Raw genomic sequence first — 19,489 nt, 5'->3', positions numbered from 1 at the left:
TGAGCTAAAGACACCTTTAGAGTGGAAAAAAACCCCCACAAAATTAAAAAAAAAAAAAAAAAAAAAAAAAAAAAAATCAAGTGGAAATTTACTTTTCACCCAGTCCTAAAGCCCCCGGGCAGGCAGCAGACAGCCCAAGGAGCTCTTAGCATAGTGCATCAGTCTGGAAAAGAAAGGGTTTTTTGGGGAGGAGGGAAAACAAATCATCCCGACTGAACGGAAAAAAAAGTAAAAACCCAAACAAAAAAAAAAAAAAAAAAAAGAAAACTCAACCCCACTTATAGGCTTCAGGCACCTCGAAGACCACTTATTGCATCTCTTCCTACCCTAGGGCTGCAGTACTGATGAGCTCTGTGCAGAACCAGCCCTCCCCTTCCCCAGCACCGGGACCAGCAGCTGGGCTGGGGCCGACCCAGGGCACCCAGCCACAGGAAAACACTGGGAAATTCTGGATCTGGGTACACCAAAACCAGTGCTTGGGAAGTGACTGAGTGATCCCCCGGAGTGGGCTGGAGCCCCCCCAGCTCTGCACTAACCCTTCCCCTCCACCACCCTTGATGCATCCCCAGCAGGGCCCAGCCATGGGTGCCCCCAGCTGAGTGGGAGATGGAAGAATTCCACTTATTTGCTTTTCTTTTTTTTTTTTTTCTTTCTTTTTCTTTTTTTTTTTTTCTTGGTGGTTTTTTTTTGTTTGTTTGTTTTTTTTGATTGATCGCTTGTTTTCTGAAAAACATCAGCACAGCACAGGACAGTACTACCCACCCTAAATGTGTCGCTATATACATTCTACATAAGCTCTATAGCAATCACATGTAAACATCATCATCGTGAGGAAATACTAGGACAGAAAAAGGCAAAGCTACAATGAGGCAATTGCCAATAGCAGATGCTCAGTCTCGGCCAGAGCTGCTCGCTAAGGTGGCATGAGAACCGGGGGATTTTGGGGCGGGAGAGACGCCAGATTTCGCTGCTGAGGCTGGAATGGCACAAGGACTGTTCCCTGGCAGCGATCGTCACCGGCGGCGCCTTGGGGACCCCGCGGTGGCCTCCGGGCCCTGGCGCTGCCGGGCTGGCTGTTGTCAGAACCACGGCTCTCCCGAGGGGAGCAGCCAGGGAGCTGTGCTGGTGTCGGCGCTGCTGGCATTCCTGCTCCTGCCAGAGCCCAGCTGCACTCCAGGGGCCACCCTGGCAGGGCTCCGGCTCCTGGCGTCACATCTTGTGCCATTTCCGAGGCTTTGGTCGCTCTCCCTGCGGGACGGAACGTACCCAGGGAACCGGGGATAAAACCCCCAGGTCATGGGGAGGGGAGACCCCACGAGACTCTAATCTATCTATTGGCAGAGTTAAGGCTATAATATTCTATCTACAGAGGATGGCTGAATCCCTAGTGGTCTCTGGGGCTCAAAAATAAAAGGAGGAGGTGGCAATGGCTTGAGGAGCAGCAAGGTTCCCGCTCCCTTGGGAAAACAGTGCCTCTGGCCGGCTGGTGGTGGGCTTTGCTCCGGCTGGTGGGGGGCTGTGTCCCCATCCCACCACACCCACACATGGAGGGCAAGTCCACGAGTACATTTTACACTTCAATCCAGTGCTGAGGGCCCTTGGCCAGAGGCAGAGCTGTGCCCCGGGGCGCTGGCGGGCGCGGGATGGCTCCGGGGTGCGGGTGGGTGCTGGGACGTGTATGGCTTATCAGCTACGGGGCAGGGTGCTGGGTGGGTGTTCAGGGTGGGTGCTGTGCCCGCCCTGCCCCTCTGGATTTGGGGCTGGGCTTTGGGCTGCATTTGGGGCTGGGCTTTGGGCTGCATTTTGGGCTGGCTGCCCAGTGGGAAGCACGGACAGGTCTTCTCGCCCCGCTTGCTTTGCAGGGTGTGGAAGCCAGTGTGGATCAAGCCACAGGGCCTGGCCAGTCTCCCGGGCATCCAAGGAGCTGGAGAGGAGCCAGCTCCTCCACACGGACCGGAGACATCCATCCCCCAGGCTGTGCCAGCAGGACCCATGTGCCCAGCTGGCTGCAGCCCCCCAGCCCCTCTCTCCTGGCTCCAAAGGCAGCGGAGGCCGGAGCAGCGCTGGCTGCAGGCAATGCATCCCTCTCCCACCCTCTGCAGCTTGCAAAGCTGCATCCATCACCCACCAGGACCCAGCTCAGCATGGGGGTGATGCTGGGGGGGCTCGGGCCACGCCAGCACGAAGAATGGCTTTGACAGCAGAGTGGGTGACCCCGGGGCAAGCACCGAGCACCCCGGTTTGCCAGCAGGGGAGGCAGGGGAATGTCAGCTCTGTGACTGCTCTGACCCCCCATTTGCTGAGTGGCAAGTGCCTCATTACAGTGCATAGTTAAAAATCAAGGAAGCGGTACAATAAATCTGAATTACAGTACATCTGAGCCATAAATACATTTTTTTTTTTAAGTATATACTTTTTTTTTTTCTTCTCTTCTTCTATTAAAAATTAGTTTATAATCCTGATTCTATTCACAATGAACAATTTCATCATCACACACTACGGACAAAAAAATGTTATGGTGAACACAGCTGCAACTCCACGGCGGGAGCATGGGGAGGGCTGGGAGGGGAAGAGGGGCCGGGGGGCTCCTAGGCTCACCCTAAAACAACCAGTCAGAAGCAGAGGGGGGACTAACGTGTGGCAGTGAGACATCAACACCATGGGGACTCACAGACAGAAGCAGCTTCGTTCAATGTAAACATCGATCAGGGGACAGCAGTCTCTCTCTCGCGGGCGTGCTCTCGCTCTCTCTCGCTCTCTCTCTTGCCATAGACTGAATAATTTCTTTGAAAACGTAAACATATTGGAAGTGCCTTGACTGAGGTATTGAGGTATTCCTCCAAGGTTAAGGCTGTTACCGATGCAGGCTGAGCTGGGCCTCCTGCAGCAAGCTGTCGAAATCCATGGTCTCGTACTTGCTTTTCACCGGAGCTGGGGAGGACTCGTCCGTGCTGCAATCTGGGGATGGCAGGGACAGAAGGCAGATGGGTCAGGGAGGGGGATCAGCGTCCTGTCTGCCTCATGGGGAGGGAAACCGAGGCACAGCAGGGCACTGCTCGCTGCCCTGCTACTGCACAGCCAAGGCTGCACACAGCGGTGATGGTGACAGGGCTGGGGCAGAGGGGCTGCAGCCTGGCAGGGCACACACCACAGGCATTCACTGCCAGGAGTGAAAAAATCTGCTGGGTGCAGCTGAATTTGGAGGGGCTGACACAGGGCCATCCCATGGGAGCTGTGCTGGTGGCAGAGCCAGCCTGCTCCACTGTCAGCCCTGTGCCAGGAGCTGAACACAGAGCGCCTCTGCAAAGCCCAGGGAATTCAGCACGTAGCAGAACTAAGGCTGCCTAATTTCACAGCAGCTTAACATTTTGGGTGTCTATTTTTGAATGGTGTGGTTGCATTTCACCTCTGCCTGGGGGCTCCCCTCCTCACCAGGATGAGCAGGATTTTAGGAACGAGCTGGGTTGTGCAGGAAGGGGGTGACTGGTGGCTCTGCAGAAATCAGGAGAGGAGCACTCAGGGAGCTTCTCTTAGGCAGGGGGGCAGCTCTGGCCCCGCTCCCCACAGCACTGCAGAGTCACCATCTTCCTCACAGAGTGCTACCTGGTTCCTAATTTCTCTGTGCCCAAAATGGGAGGCTCTGGGATTTATTTAGATGAGCAATGGACATTTGTGCCCACAATCAAAATCAAGGGATGGCTGCTCTAAGCAGAGCAGATACTGCAAGGTGATAAAAAAAATCAGGGAGTGCTTGTATCAGATGGGGCACCTGGAGGTAAGTCAAGACTTGGGGCTTTATTTTCTGGACCTCAGTCTTTCACTCATCAAGTAATATCCAGAACCCTTCAGCCCCTGCAGAGGGTACAGAAATAAACATGCAGTGTCGGTGAAACACCTGAAGCAAGGAGGGCTGGGCAAAGCCTGGAACACATTTGTCTTGCAGGACTAGCACAGGGTTTGGCTCCTGGCCCTCAGCTCAGGCTGCAGCCCTGGTGACACAGACACTGAGACCTTGCTGAAGCACTGAAAGGATTAATGCGGCCACAGCACATTTCAGTGCTGTCACTTTGGCTCCAGAGTGCATGTGCAGCGTGGTGAATCTGTCCTGCAGAGCAGCAAACCACCCACATCACCTCTTGGGCTAATGAAATGCTGCTGACTGCCTTCTCTAATGCCTGGGAAGGGAGTTTTCTGCTGGAAAGCCTCCAGCACTGTGCAGAAACTCAGCAGACACAGGCCGGGCTGCGCTCAGCTGAGACCCGGCAGCCCCGGGCTGTGATGCCACATTTTGCAGCCAACACACCCTGAGGCCTCACACCAGTTTTTTTTCCTTCTCCCCAGATCCCCAGTCCACCTGTCTGAGCCACGAGCAGTTCCATGAGCCATAGGAAAGGCAGTGGGCTTTTCCTGCAGGCTCTGAAGGCGTTTGGGATCCCTGCGTGAGCAGGGCTCAGCAGTGCAGGGTGCTGTAACAGCTCTGTGCTGATAAAAGAGACAAAGCAGCTGCTGCTTCCTCACCCAGGTCAGCGTATCTGGTCCAGAAGAAGCGCCCCAGGCCACCAGAGCTGAGCTGGAAGGAGGGCTCGTTCCTCTTCCTTAGCGAGGGGCCGTTCTTCAGCGATAAGGCGGCGTGCTCGGAATACCGGTACGTGATGAAGCCGTACTTCTCCCCCCTGAGCAACCAGAGAGAAAATTCAAGGTGTCATGAGCCCCACAGCCCTTGTGATGCAGCATTACACCCCTGGCCCAGCATTCTTCCACTCCCCCATCCCACAGATCCTCTTGGAGCACTGGACACACTGAATCTCCTTGACAAAAGCACCAAGACCGAGGGCTCGGCTGACCCAGGGGATTGATGCCTGGCAGGGCTGTGGGGCTTGAGGAGAGGAGCTGCCTGAAGCTGCTGGAGCCCTGGACCACAGCTCACTGCCCACCCACCTGTTAGTCCTGGTCAGGACCTGACATTCCACGATTTCACCAAACACCTCGAAGCGTTTCTTCAGCTCGCTGGAGCTCATGCTGCTGGAGAGGTTTCTGATGTACACCACCCGGCCTTCCCCCTGCCAAAAGCAACCAAAAGCTTTCAGGCTTGGGCCCCGCACCTCTGTGCTGCTGATGGGCTTGTGGAGGAGCCCCTGCAGCCAGCACTGGGAAACACAGCTGTGGACACAGCCTGGCATCTCCAGGATCTGGCTGTCTCCACTCCAGCCAGGTCACAGTGTCCCCCGGGAGAGCCATAACCAGGCTGGAGCAGCCACCGCCCCCTTCTTCTCTTTTAAAATTCTCCTGCATTCTTGCAGCTTCTCCTGGCAAGTGTGGGATATATTCCCGAGAATTGCCAGGGGCAAAATCCAATTGCATTGCAGAACAAAGTGCCAAAGCAGCATGTGTGAGCGTGAGAGTGTGTGTGTGTGCACAACAGCAGGGAGCACCAATTTACTCTCCCACGTGCCCACTCCTCTCCCAGCTCCCACCATGTGCCCACGGGTTCCTGGCGCACGAGGATGCAGCAGGGCCGTATCTGTGACATCAGGTATTCCCCAGTTCACCCCACAAACTGCCAGTGCCAAGTGTGCTGAGGCACCAGTGTAGGATGCTCTGGGCATCCCTGTGCCAAGGACTCCGTGTGTTGCCAATCGCTGGCGGCTTCTGCTGCACGTTGGGTTTTCCTCCCCCCACCACCCCCTGTCCTTGTTTAACACTGGCCTCGCACCAAGGGATGCTGAAGCCAGGGCTAATGGGCTCCACTGCTGCTTCTTGGAGCAGGAGATGAGCCGAGGGCTGGCCCTGCTTTGTCCCCGTGGGGTCCCCCCTCACTTACGATGGCCTTTTCCCGTCTCTTCTTCAGCTGGCCCCGCTGCCCGCTCCCGCCCTGACACTGCTCGCCGTTCTCACACCTGCAAGGGAGGGACGGGAGTTCAGCCCGGGGCTGGGGGAGCTGCTGGGAAAGCTTCAGACATCAGTGAGAAGCTGAGGCACCCACAGGAGTGGGAGGGCGCTCAGGGGCACTGGGAGCCAAGGAGAGACTGGGGTCTGGAAAGGACACTGCCAAGTTTTTTCTCGTAGATGCCAGGGTGTCCCCAGCCAGCACTTGCCCCTTCCCAGGCCTGGCTTGGGTGCCCGCCCATGGAACCCCCTGGCTGCTTCAGTCCTCCACTGCTTCCTCAGGCCATGGCCGACGCTTGCAGTAGTGGCTGATGCATCACTAATTATTTTCATTGTTTTTCTTTCATTAAATTACCATCTTCACTACTTGCGGCACCCATTATTTTCACATTTTTTCTTTCTTTAATTAGCATCTTTACTACTTGGGCCAGCAGAGCAGAGAGCACTGGGGGCTGCCCTGCACCATGCTGAAAATTCAGGGGACAGAGCCAGTGCCAGTGTCCCCGTGTCCCCTACCTGAAGGTGCGTCTGCTGGCAGGTGACCGCGACCGGCAGCACGAGGAGCCCGAGCTGGACCTGCTCCGGGAGCAGTAATGCAAACTGGTCCTGGAAAGGGCGCTTCTCCTCAGGCACAGCTTGGTGTCGCCATGCTCCTCCTCTTCCTCCTCCTCTTCCTCCTCATCCTCCTCCACGGGGGAGCCGCTCTCACTGCAGCTGTCCTCAAAGACGGTGTCGTACTCGGGGGTCTTGCAGAAGACCATGTCCTCGTCGTCGAGGGCACTGTCCAGAAAGCCAAAGTGCTTTGTTAAGCTGGCTCTGATCTCCTGGTCTCTCAGCTGCTTGACGCCGTCCTTGTCCTTCCAGAGCATCTCGGTGCCCGTGTCCTTGCCGAGCTCCAGCCCCTGGTAGTGGGCGGCCGGGACCCTCCTCTTGTGCTCGGTCTCCACCTGGCTCGGGGGCTCCCAGGACTTGAGCACCTTCCTCTGCAGGGCAGGCTCGGGTTTCAGCACCTGGCAGTAGTCGTGGTCCCCGAAGGAGCGGGAGAAGGGCCGCTTGAGCAAGCCCTGCTGCTCGGGGAGCGGGCGCGCCCGGCTCAGGTGGGCGAACAGCTCCGTCCTCTCCGGGTGCTTCCTGGGGGCTTTCCGTGAGGCTGCCGCGTCCCCGGCGCCCCCGGGGCTGGGGGCCATCCCCTCCTCCTTCCCTGCCTCCTGGGGGATGTCTGGCTTGTACAGGTCCTCCTCGGCGGGTTTATATGGCGGAGTGGTGGGCGGTGTGAGACCTGGACCCCCAGACAAAGGGCAGGAGTCAGCTCTGCCCCCTCCGGCCTGCCCTGCCCCACCCCAGTCCTGGGCTGCCCCCACAGCCTCAGCCAGTGGCACTTTTGGGAACAAGAAGGATGCCTTGATCCCAGTAGGGACCAGAGGACTCCCCCTTTCCTCCTGGCTGATGCAGGGACCCCCTGAACAGCTCCTCCCACCCCAAATGGGAGCACATTCCCCTGAGCTGCTCCTGGTGCTCGGATGTGTCTCCTGTGTCTGCCATGTGAAGGGGATGAAGGTGCCCCCTTGTCTGGGTAGGCTGGAACTGATGCCTCCAGGCTGAATTTAGGGCAAATGAGTCCCCTCCTAGAGTACATTTTTGCAGAACTAAAAAATTCAAAGCCTATCCTACCTGCTGTCCCACACAGCTCCACGGTCAGCATTGGCTCAAAGTTTCTCTTCCCAAAGGTTGGGTCACTGGAGAAGAGCAGAAAACCGGGAAAGAGAAAGTGTTAGGTGAACCACAGCCCCAAAACCCAAAAAAAGCAAGCTGAGAAAACACTTCCCACAAGCGAACACTCCCAGTTTGGCTGCTGCCTGACAGAGTAACCCCACAAGGGCAGTGGGGTGAGCAGCTCCAGGGCACACAGAAAATGCCCTGCCCTGGGTAGGGGACTGTCCCAGCTCCTTGCACCCTGTGGCTCCCCACAGCGCCGTGCCCAGCGGTGCCACTCCCTGTGCCCTGCAAACACAGCTCCCTGTGCTGGCTGCAGAGGCCCTGCCCAGCCACACAACCCCAGGCAGTTTCCAGCCCCACACTGGTCCATTCAGCCCCACCTGCACTTACGTTTGTGCCAAGGACAGCGTGAGACACCTGGGTGTTTCTGAAAGGCAGGAAGAAGCAGGTTACCAGTGGAGCTGTACCCCTGCAGTGCCCACTGAGGGCTTTGCCCACCTGAGAGGGACAGCTCACACTGCCAGGGCCGAGCCATTCCTGCACTTGCAACTTGCTGGGGTTTTGGGGCACCACTGCAGCTGAACCCCGGAGTCCAGACCCAGGGAGAACCCACAGGGAAAAACCTGGAGGGATGGGGCAAACTAGTCCCTGCTGGCTTGTGGCCACACCAACTCCTTCACCTCATTATAAGGATGGGGAAACTGAGGCAGAAGATGCCCATGGATCGAAAAAGCACCCCAAAAGAGAGCAGACCCCCAGCTGCCCATGCAAGGGACCCCACAGCCAGGCAGCACAGGGGGCTGCTCACAGCTCTCCTGCCAGCTGAGTGCCCAGCACCTGGCCAGCACCACTTGCCCACAGCAGGGATGGCACGGGCAGCACGGGCACGCTGGGGAGGGCGAGCAGAGTGACGGTCCCCAAGCCCCTCACCTGTTTGCTCCAGGAGGGCACAGCGCCGGCTCTCGGTGGCCACCTCGCCATCCCCCAGGGAGCCCAGGCAGAGGGGCTGGGGCTCCGCCGATGGGGCTGTGCCCCCCACCTCCACTTCGGCCGCCGGCTCTTCGGCAGAGAAGCCCTCCAGCACCGGGCACGGCGCGGCCTCCCTGCAGCCCAGGGGCACGGAGGGCTCGGCGTGGGGCTCCTCGAGGAAGGAGAGCCAGTGCCCGAGCTCGGGGTTGAGTCTCTTGGAGCGGCGCACGGCGTGAACAGCGCTGTCCTGCTTGCGGGCCGCCTTCCCCGCGCCCGCGGCGCCCTCCTGCCTCCCAGCATCGTCCTCAAGGCCCCCCGGCTCCCGCGGCGCCTCCGCCTCGGGGCTCTGCCGGGGCTCGCCCCTCTCTGCTGCCGCTGCTCTCACTCTGGATGTGCAAGTCCCGCTGGCATCCTCCCCATCGGGCGGCACGGGGGAGCAGGAGCCGGGCGGCCGCGCCAGGGCGGCGTACACGGGCTTGCCCAGGCGGTATGGCTTGCTCACATCGCACAGCAGGTCCCGCGCCAGCAGCTCCTTCAGGATGGAGAAGGACGCTCCGGGCTTCTTGCAGCTGCTGCCAGCTGCCTGCCAGGCGCAGCCCGGCCGGCTCTGGGCGCTGCCCGGCGCGGGGGCACAGTCCGGTTTGGCTCTCTTGAAGGGGCTGCTGCAGGGCTGGGGCCTGCTGTCGGCGGGGTCGCGGGCGGGCAGCTTGCGAGGGGGCAGGCAGTAGGTGTGCATGTAGCGGATCAGCTCCACCACCGAGTGCAGCTCCCCCTCGCAGGAGAACTGGCTGCCCGTGCCATCCTCCGCCGAGGACAGGGCGGCCACCGAGTCGCCGGAGCTCAGCGAGTCCTCGCTGGAGTCGCTGTCGTCCTCGTGGTGGGCGCAGCCGCCCAGGGACGGGTGGTGGCCGCTGCCGGGGCACTCCTCGGGTGCCTGGGGGGCTTTGGTCTGGGAGCAGGAGGTGCTGGAGGTGAGGTGCCGGTGCAGCTCCGTGCAGCTGCGGCTCTGTGCCTGCGGGACGCTCGCCCTCCTGTCCCGGGGACCCTCCACCTTCCGAGAGGAGAGAGGAGAAAGTCAGCCCTGAGCCCCACAGACACGACCCTGGGGGGAGGCTGACAGAGCCACCCCACACCCTGGGGTTCTGGCTCACCAGCACCCCGAGATCTCTGGGGTCAGCCCCGTGCTCCGAGTGCTGCTCCTCCTGCAGGCAGTGATGCTCCTTCTCCTCCCCAGGAGGGATCTGCTGCTCTTCCCACAGAATCTAATTGGCCAGGCCTAATGCCCCGCACAATTACCACCAGCAAAGCAGGAAATTCTCTGGTGGCACCTTCTGCCGGGTTTCAGTTCAGCTCAAGCGGTGGGGTGGGCTCTGCAGTACGACAGGCAGCGACTCCTGGCCAAAGGCCTTGGCTTGGGCTGAGAGGCAGCAGGGAGGGGGGCAAGGGGGTGACCAGGGATGGAGCACATGGGACTTTCACAAATGGGTGCTCAGGGAAGCTCAGAGAGGCCAAACCCCCCTGGGTTCAAGTGAGATCAGGGTGCTTCTTAGCACAGCACGGAGTCTAAAGTTTTGCAGAGCCCAGACTGCGTCAGACAGGGATGGGAGCACTGCGGGTGACAGTCCCTGCCTGTTCCCAACGCCTTGCCCAGCCCAGAGGCTGCTCACACTCCCCAACACCATCCTTTGGGCCAGCTCCCAGGAGGTGGGTGCTGCAGGGGCTCCAGGAAATACCTTTGTGCAGGGCCGTGGGGGACGGGATTTTGGGGTCCCCGGGCGCCGGGCGCTCCCGTCCCGCTGGGCCTCGCAGCTCGGAGGCGACGGAGAGAGGAGCAGCTTCTTCAGCTGCAAAGAGAAGGGGCAAGAAAAGGAGTCGGCATCGCAGCGAGGGCGGGAGAAAACGCCCCTCGGCTCACGTGTGAGCACATCCATCCCCGAGCATCCGACCCAAAAATGGGGCAAAAAAAAAAAAAAATCAGGCGGGGGAAGGTTAGGGTTAGTAGTTCCCACCTCCTCGGGGCTGTGGGGCTGTGTGCAGCCCTGTGGGGGTCGGGGCTGTCCCCACAGCATTCTGCCCACGGACCCCCAGGCAGGTTGGGGCAGTGAGGACAGGAGGGAATTTACTTCCCAGGGACAACCCCACTCGGGTCAGACACCCAGGAGCTGCCGTGGCATCCCAACTTCTCACTCCATCGCTTCTGCCCTGAGGTGACAGAGGCTTTACACTGGTGTGAGTGATGGGTTTGGACAGCTCGCTGAGTCCCTGTGTGAGGCTCATTTAGCCAAAACATCCAGAGAGGGCCTTGACTCATTAACGAGCTTTCAAGGCGTTTTGCAGATGCAAATCCCTGTGGGATCCGTCAGGATCTCCCCCAGCGCCGTGTCAAGCCCACGGTCGCTGGGAGCGGGGTTTTCCCCAGCTCACCCGCAGTGCCACCACTTCTGATGGCAAGGTCAGCACATTGTCCTTCTACTCAACCCCAATTTTGGTCAGGGGGAGGGAAAAACACCCCAGACCCCACACCCAGCAACAACATTTGAGATTGTGCCCACGTGGCGCTAACGACCCGAGGCAACAACAGCTCAACAGCAAGACGACTGCGTAGGCACCGGGGAGTGCAGCAGAGACAGATCTGGGGGGTTAGGGACTGATAGGAAAGGGGTGCCCGGGTCAGGATCTGCCAGGAAATGCCAGCCGGGGCACCCGCAGCTTTAGGAGAGAGGCTCCTGTGGGTGGAAGCGCCCAGCTCCCGTTCCCCCCCGCCCCTGCAACGTATACATCCTATATATACACATACAGGTCATGTGTGATATATACCCCTGCGCGGGGCGCGGGCGGTGGAAATGCACGCTGTCACCACTGGATGTCACTCCTCCCCTTTGCTGGGATTTTGGGGACACCCCGGGACCGGGCTGGGGGCTCTGGGGGGGATTGTGAGCCGCAGGAGGGAGCAGGCTGGGTGTCCTGTCCCAGGGAACCTCCCAGGCATGGCAGGAAACGCTCCCAGTTCATCCTGGCCAGGAAGGGGAGCGGGGCTGGAGCCCCAGTATTGCAGGGAACCAAGAGGGATGCTCCAGCCACCAAATCTGGAGGGACTGGAGGCCACACAGCCCCTGAGGGGCTTTGGTGGAAGGAAGGCACAGGGAGGGTCAAACCCTCCCACGAAAGCCAAGGGCAGGGGCTGACACTCGGGCAAGCCCCTCTCGTGACAGCAGGGAGCTCAGCCCGGGGCAGAGCCAGGGGGAAAAGCCACCACTGCCCATGGGCACGGGGCTGGGATGAGCCGGGGAGAGCCCCGGGCAGCCCCACACCCGCACGTGGGATTAAAAGCAGGTGTGGGTGTGCCAAAGCAGCCCCCAGCCCTCTGCCACCCGCCCCCACCCCGTCCAGAGATAGATTTGTATACACACAGCTCGTTCCCGTGAGGATGGCGATGGAGGTGACAGCAATGATGCAGAACATGTATACGTATACAATACAAGTATATGCTTTGGTATTGACGGTTAAAGAGAGTTTTAAGCCTAGAATGAAAAAATTCAGACCTTGGCTTCCTATCATACCCATGCAGCCGGCTTATCTGGGGCTCATCCAAATCCACCTTAAACAGTAGGAAGTGGGTTCTTACTAGAGACAGCTCATCACACTCGGGGGCCGGGGGCGGCCCCCCCGTGACCGGGGCGGTGGGTTTGGGGGAGGGGGCAGGTGAGGTGGTGGCAGGGTTGAGCGTGTCCCCCTCTTCCATAGTTCGGAAGGCAGCCAGGCCCATGTCATCTCCCTGTATATCATCCAAAGTCTCGGTGAGGGCTGCCAGCAGCGCTTCGTTCTCGCTGTCTATTATCTGAAAGGAGCAGGCAGAGAAGAAAGGGGGGGTTAGGCTGGGCTGAGGGTCCCCGGGATGCTGGAGAGGGGACAGGGACCAGCAGAGCCACACCAGCTCCCACACTTCTCAGTGACCCCACTGTGAGACCTGGAAGAGGAGCGTCAGTCTGTCCACCTGCACCCCAGCAGGAGAAGAATGAATCAGAGCATCTTCTCTCCCCACAGTCCCTCCACCCCACCATGAGGCAAGCAGCAGCAGATAAAGGATCTGTCAGGAAAAAGCTCCTGGCCCAAATCCTCCTGACTCTGCAAGTGCAAGAGCTGTAAGCTCAGCCAGGGCTGCCCAGTGGACAAGAGGGCACAGGGGAAGCTCTGCCCGGGCTGCACCACAGGCCTGATGCCACGGCTTGTGCCAACCACTCTGAGTTTTGTGTTCACTGAAAGCCCCCAAAGACAGGCACCTGCAGCCCCTCAGGGGCTCTCAGCCCTCACACTTAAAGCTGGTGCACCCAGTGCTCTGTGAGAGATCCTGCCCAGAGCACAGCCCCAGTCACTCCCAAATCTCCCAGCAGCATCCCCAGATCATGCTGCTCACCCAAAAACGAGGTCAGGGGAGCTGTAGTGCAAGGCCCATCTCACCCTGGGCCAGGGGCTGCTCCTGCCTCCTCCCTGCCCACTGCTCCAGCTTGGCTTGGGTCCCTCCTTTCATCTGGGCTTTGGCTTTGCTGCTGCACCTCCAGCCTTCCCAGTGCCCTCCCAGTCCCACCCAGCCCCACGAGTTCCCTTCCAGTCTGGCAATACAATGCTGAAGGCCCAGAAGAGAATGCAGATGCTGAGGAATGGCTGGAGCGAGCCAGGAGCTCCTTCTTTTTGGTCCTCCTCCATCACACTCTGAATGTAAACCATGTCCAAGGAGAAGCAGGCTACCATCAGTGATAAAATTAGCACGGGGGTGAAGTCAGGCTCACAGGCAGGACTGCTGCCTGCACACAGCCTCCTGTGTTTCTCTCCTCTTGTTTGAAAATTAAACATCTTTTGTTCCATGCCCTAACCTTGCTCGCAGTTACTAGAGCAGGCTCCAGGGAAAGGCAGCAGGATGCTCCATTTTTGGCTCCGTTTCTTTTCCTCCTGTTATTGGCACGAGATTGCTGTGCATACAAGTTCAGTGGGATACATTTCATCATACTCCACTGCTCCTCATCGGCCTGGCTTTTTGCATTTCTTTTCTGTTTATCTTTTCCCCAGGAAGTTCACGGAAAATATGCATCTCGTGATGAAGGTCCCTCAGCTGGACTGGACCATTTTCAAGCACAGCATCAGCCCAGCATAAAAGCCAGAGGGTTGTTATTATGGGCAGGTTAGAAAATATTGAGGCTTTTTTTTTTTTTTAATCTCCTTGTTTAAATAGAAATCCTCCTCCTCCCAGAGTGTAACCCAGGGTTGGTGATTAGCTGGTACCAGTGGGTCACAACCTCCCTGTGCAAGGGGGTGAAGGCCTGGGTGCTGCTCAGGAGGGCACAGAGACCCCAAGGACAGGCACATCCAAGGCATGGCATGAGCTTTGGGCAGGGCAAGGGGGCTGCCCAGCCTGCTCTGTGCCCGGTCCCCTCTGCATCTCCCTGCTTCCAGCCTGTCTGTGCTGTGCCCACAGCCCTGCCCTGTCCTCGCAGCTCCAGGAGATGAGAGGCAGCAGCAGAGGGACACGGAGAGGTGCTGCCTGTGCCCAGGAGCATCCCCTGCCCCAGCTTTGCACCGTGCTGGCACAGCCACGGATCCACCCCAGCCCAGAGCCGAGCAGAGGAACACAGGGACCCCAGGGACAGAGGGGGCTGCCAGAGCTGGGGAAACAGAGGAAGGGGCTGCTTCCTGTGAAGGAGCAGAGGAAGGGGCTGCTTCCTGCTCCTGGAAAGGGAATTTTTCCAGTGCTGAGACCCCCGCACTGCTGCCCTGGCATCCCGGGAATGGAACAGGACACGCTGCACCCCGGCTGCAATTCCAGTGAATAATCCAGCACAGGAGGGCTGGCTCAGCAGCCTCCTCCTCCTCATTAGCCCTACTCGGCTTGCCCCATTTAGAGCCGGTGCACAAATTAATGGAGCACTAATCAGCTGGGGAGGAGGTATTAATAGTCGTGTGTGTTCCCTCCTCCCACCCTCCCTCTCCCCCTGCCTCCGTCCTCGGGGGGATGGGGGTACCTGGAAGAGCTCGGAGTCGTCGGTGCTGTACTGGCTGGAGTCGGTCTCCGAGTGCTCCCCGCCCCACTGCAGCTCGCTGAAGCAGCCGGCAGAGTCCAGGTCGCCGGCGTCCAGCTGGGACAGATCGATCTCGGGGAAGTCGGAGTAGAGGTGCTCCTCGCCAGACACCTCATACTGAGCACAGGAGAGGAGAGAAACGGCTGAGCCCCGAGGAGCAGGCAGGGAGGGCAGCAGCATCCCCCCCATGTCAGCCAGTGACCCACCCCTGGTGCTCCCAGCCCCGCTCCAGCCCCTCTTCCCACGCGGCTCCAGGCACTGGCAGGGTGTGGTGGGCACCTTTTCACCCACTCGGCCTGCACAGCCTGGCACCGGTCACTGGAGCAGCCCCACAGCTGCCACCAAACCCCAGCTGTGTGCCAGGCTGGAACAGCAGGACCTGCCTGGGGAAAACCTCGTCCCTCCCAGTGAGCAGATGGTCAGGGCACAGCACAGCCACAGCACTGTCATCTGAGGGGCAATTCCTGCCCCTGGTGCCCTAAAAGTGACATCCAGGGGCAATTCCTGCCCCTGGTGCCCTAAAAGTGACATCCAGGGGCAATTCCTGCCCCTGGTGCCCTAAAAGTGACATCCAGGGGCAATTCCTGCCCCTGGTGCCCTAAAAGTGACATCCAGGGGCAATTCCTGCCCTTGGTGCCCTAAAAGTGACATCCAGGGGCAATTCCTGCCCTTGGTGCCCTAAAAGTGACATCCAGGGGCAATTCCTGCCCCTGGTGCCCTAAAAGTGACATCCAGGGGCAATTCCTGCCCTTGGTGCCCTAAAAGTGACATCCAGGGGCAATTCCTGCCCCTGGTGCCCTAAAAGTGACATCCAGGGGCAATTCCTGCCCCTGGTGCCCTAAAAGTGACATCCAGGGGCAATTCCTGCCCCTGGTGCCCTAAAAGCGACATCCAGGGGCAATTCCTGCCCCTGGTGCCCTAAAAGTGACATCCAGGGGCAATTCCTGCCCCTGGTGCCCTAAAAGTGACATCCAGGGGCAATTCCTGCCCTTGGTGCCCTAAAAGTGACATCCAGGGGCAATTCCTGCCCTTGGTGCCCTAAAAGTGACATCCAGGGGCGGCCTGGGGATCAGCACAGGAGACCTGGGACAGCAGCACACGGGGCCAGCCTCACACCTGGTGCTCACCCTGTCCCCACCACACGGCCCTGAAGCACTCAGGACACCCCTGTGGGGAAGCTGCACATCCCAAAGGTCACCAAGAGCACCCAGAGCCTGCTCCCTGCACCGTGCAGGGTGAGGAGGACAGCGTGGAAGTGAATGGATGTCTGAGAGCCCCCCAGGGCAATGTGAGCTGCAGGAACTGAGCTGAAAATCTCCATTTAACCACAGAAAGGAGTTGGCACCTGCCCCACTTGGGCCTGGCTTCCAGCCACGAAACCCCACAGCTGCACCCAGCACCCGAGGGAGCCGGGGCTGGCACCAGCACCCGCTGCCTGCCCTGGCATTTGGACCCTGCCTGGTTCTGCCTCGGTGTCCAGGGTAAAACACAGGGGAAAGGTCTGGTGAGACTCCTCCCAGCACTGGCTGCCCAAGGGGAGTCTTCTGGCAGTGAGGGAAGCAAGTTTATTTACAGAGCAAGTGGATTTTGGAGCAGGCAAACATCTGAGCATGTGAGAGAGGCTGCAGGGGAGCTGTGGGGGCCCCTCCTCCTGAAGCACCCTGGAAGGGTCTCCTCCATCACCCAGTGGGAAGGAAAAGGGATTTCAAACCCAGCTGCAGGAATGGAAAAGACAGCTTTTCTCTCTTTCTCTTCTTTAATTTTTATTTTGTTTTTCAAATTGGGATAATCTGGGATTACTGACTGTGTTCCCCCAGGCTGAGGAGCCTGTCTGCCACGCTCCCCACCACACTGAGGACACTCCAAAGGACACTCCCGTGCACACACTCACTCCCTTTTTGCATTTCTCACCTGCTTCCCACCCTGCCCAATCCCAGGGGAGGTGGAAAACAGGGAGAGCACCTTGGAGGGCACAGCCAGGACAGGGAGAGGGTTTTATGGCCTGATGGTGAGCCGGTGCCATGGCCCAGGGGCTGCAGTGGGGCTGGGGATGCAGGGAGCTGCTGGTGCTGCTCTGGGAGCTGCCCCCACTCTGGGGGATGCTCTCCCACACCCTCCCTTCACCTTTTTGCTGGAGGGATGTGTCTCAGGTAGATACCACAAGTGTGGTGCCACAAAGAGTATCGGGCACCCCTGAGGGCTCTGGGAGCTGCGACTCCTCACTGGGCCCCCAGGGATGGGGATTTTCTAACCTGCCCTGCAAAAACCTCTGTTCCCAGTGCCAGAGCACGTGCAGCAGGTCAGGAGTCCCCACTGCCAGCTCTGGGGGACACAAATGCTGCCTTTCCCCTTGTTCTGTCCCTCTGCTCTGGGATCAGACGTCCTTTGGCCTTTCAGATGTGTCCCTTACCTGCTGTGGCTTGTCCCTGCCTTCCTGTCCCTGCTCAAGTGCCTGCTCCAGAAAAAGTCTTGTGACAACTTTGTCTCCCCCTTCTCCCCAGATCTTCCCATGGGAACACAGGCAAAGGCTTTTATTTTTAGCCAAGCCATACATACATAGATATACGTGTGTCTGTGTGTGCGTGTGTGCGTGCAATTAAAAATAGCAGAGCAGCCAAATTCTCCTGCTCCTTTTGATATGCCACAAGGGAAAAGATCCTGGTGCTGAGATCACAAGGAGCAGCTGACACCAGTGCTCGGGATGTCTTTTGATCAACTCCACAGATGTGACATGTCCCCATTGGCAACAGGGCTGGGTAAAAATAAACCCCTGCAATCTAACGCTGCTGAGCTGCCCTCTCCGGGCACTCTGGGCAGGACTGCCCTGCCACTGCCATGCTGGGGATGTTCCCAGCTTCCTGCCTCCCACAGGTCAGGAATGCCCAAAACTCAGCTCTGTCTGTGTGGAGCCTCCTCCTCTCCTCCTTGAAAAACAAGGGGACAGCCTTTTCTTGGTGGGGTCACCCACATTGCCACCGGGATGGGCACCCCAGCCCCCCAGCCAGTCCCCTCTGCTCGGCAGTGCCACTCACCCAGCCCAGCCACCAAGGAGCTGGGGCTCCAGAGGGAACCCACCACTCCCAGCTCAGAACCCATGGCCCTGAGCCCCTCTGGGCTGGCTACAGGGCTGGGGAAGGGGCCAGCCCCCTGCCCGGCTCGGGGGTGGCAGCAGCGATGGGGACACTGCCTGTGGGGCACGGGACCTCATCTGCTCTGACTCTCCCTTTTCCCACCCTCTGCACTTCCTGCTGCCTTGGGAGAGGAGTGAACTTTTGTTCTAATTTTACTCGGGACTTTGTAGGAAGATCAGCCATGGGTTCTTGGTGTGCAGCCAGCAAACACCCATGGAGACATGCTCAGAGATTGGGAGGCATCCTCCAGCCCAGACACCTGGCCCGGGTGTGCTGCAGCAAGGCTGCCACCAGAGAGCTGCTGCCAGGGTCTGATGAATCCCTGCTCCAGGGACAGCTCCTGGTGTCTCCTTGGTCAGCATCCCTCTGTCTCCTGGCAGTGAAGAGCTCCTGGGTGCTCTGGGGCTGTAACTGCTGCTCCCACTCCCCGTCCCTTTGTGATGTCCCCAGTCTGTCCTTCCCAGGGCAGTGGCAGCACGAGGAGCTGGCACAGGGTTAGATCCATCTCCCTGCCCAATTGTGAGCGTGTTCAATGCAGGCCACTGTCTCTGGTGGCCCCAGAAGCTCTGGGGACATGTCCTGGGCTGGAGCCACATCCAAGATGTCCCAGCTCAGTGCTGGCTCTGACGCCCTGGGGACAGCAGGTGGGACATGTCCCTTTCAGTCCTTCTGGTTTGGAGCAGTGTGAACTCTGGCATGTGAGGTCTTATCTCTGAAGAGACACGAGTCTCCTCCCCAAGCCCAACTCTAATTCAAACACTGGATTAACGAGACAGGAAATGTTTTCCTCATTTTCAGTGTCAACTTGGGCTCCCCAAACGAAAGCCCTGCAGTCAGCAGGACTGGAGAGGCTGGCTGGGGTCAGCTGCATCCACGAGCCCAGGGAGAGCAGGAGCAGCCCTGCTGCCAGGGAATAGCAACCTGAGCCAGGGCAAGCAAGGGCTCAGCTCATTGTCTGCTCTGCTCAAGTGGCTCAAGGAGCTGGGGACAGCGCAGTGACCGTGACACAGAGACCTGCAGGTGCTCTCCTCTGTCTCACTCCAACACTGCTAGAAATTACCCTTATCTGCAGAACCCCTGGGTCCAACCCCTTGAAGTCGGGGCCAAGAATTGTGGCGTGGGCTGCGGGCACAGGGGGTGATGGCACACGCGGGGCTGGTGCTCAGTCAGCCTTGCACAGGGGCAGCCTCTGAAGTGCCGCTGGCCATGGGCAGCACCTTCCAGGAGCCTCATCCTGCCCTGCAGTGGCCCTGTCACTCATGTGCCACGGAAAGAAGGAAGGAAAAGAGGCAGCACCTCGGAGGGACCAAGGGGAGCAGCCAGGCACAGCAGCCCACTCCTCGCCGGGGAGCAAATGGTGACTCAGCTGCTCCCTGCACAGGCAAGAGCCTGCCCAAGGCATTAGGGGATAAATATACATCCACACGTGCTGCAGGCACTGCCCCAGATCAGCCAGGGCGTTCAGGCCGGCACCCAAAGCGGCAGCAGGTGAGAAGTGCTGAGAACACCAAGTGCTGCTCCCACCAGCCCTGCCTCGGCCCCACGGGGAGCTTCTCCCTCCTCGTCCTCACTGGGCCTGCCTCGAAAAAGGAAAGAAAATCCTTGGGCAGGGGTTTTGCAGAGAGTTGTCTGGGCTTATCAGGGAAATCCGTAATCACGGACTGCTTCAAACGGGGATTACAGCCCTGCAGGGAGACGGGCACCGCGGGGCACTGC

At 59.1% G+C, this 19,489-nt stretch overlaps 1 protein-coding gene across 1 annotated transcript in view; it reads right to left on the bottom strand.

Moving 5' to 3' along the window:
• Positions 1-680: 680 nt before the first annotated feature.
• The window catches only part of PPARGC1B (PPARG coactivator 1 beta), a 44,606-nt gene continuing 25,797 nt past the window's right edge, over positions 681-19,489 (bottom strand). The window contains exons 2-12 of the mRNA XM_053991306.1: positions 14,586-14,759; positions 12,197-12,409; positions 10,305-10,415; positions 8,533-9,622; positions 7,993-8,029; positions 7,558-7,622; positions 6,403-7,165; positions 5,822-5,897; positions 4,939-5,060; positions 4,519-4,673; positions 681-2,958 (exon numbers count right to left, since the gene is read on the bottom strand). Coding sequence (XP_053847281.1) covers positions 2,855-2,958; positions 4,519-4,673; positions 4,939-5,060; positions 5,822-5,897; positions 6,403-7,165; positions 7,558-7,622; positions 7,993-8,029; positions 8,533-9,622; positions 10,305-10,415; positions 12,197-12,409; positions 14,586-14,759 — 2,910 coding nt within the window. The 3' untranslated portion in view covers positions 681-2,854. The remainder of the gene's footprint in view (positions 2,959-4,518; positions 4,674-4,938; positions 5,061-5,821; positions 5,898-6,402; positions 7,166-7,557; positions 7,623-7,992; positions 8,030-8,532; positions 9,623-10,304; positions 10,416-12,196; positions 12,410-14,585; positions 14,760-19,489) is intronic.

The sequence above is a fragment of the Vidua macroura genome, chromosome 15 (genome assembly GCF_024509145.1).
Source record: "Vidua macroura isolate BioBank_ID:100142 chromosome 15, ASM2450914v1, whole genome shotgun sequence".
Classification (NCBI taxonomy): Eukaryota; Metazoa; Chordata; class Aves; order Passeriformes; family Viduidae; genus Vidua; species Vidua macroura.
This window is presented reverse-complemented; position numbering and strand designations above follow the sequence as displayed.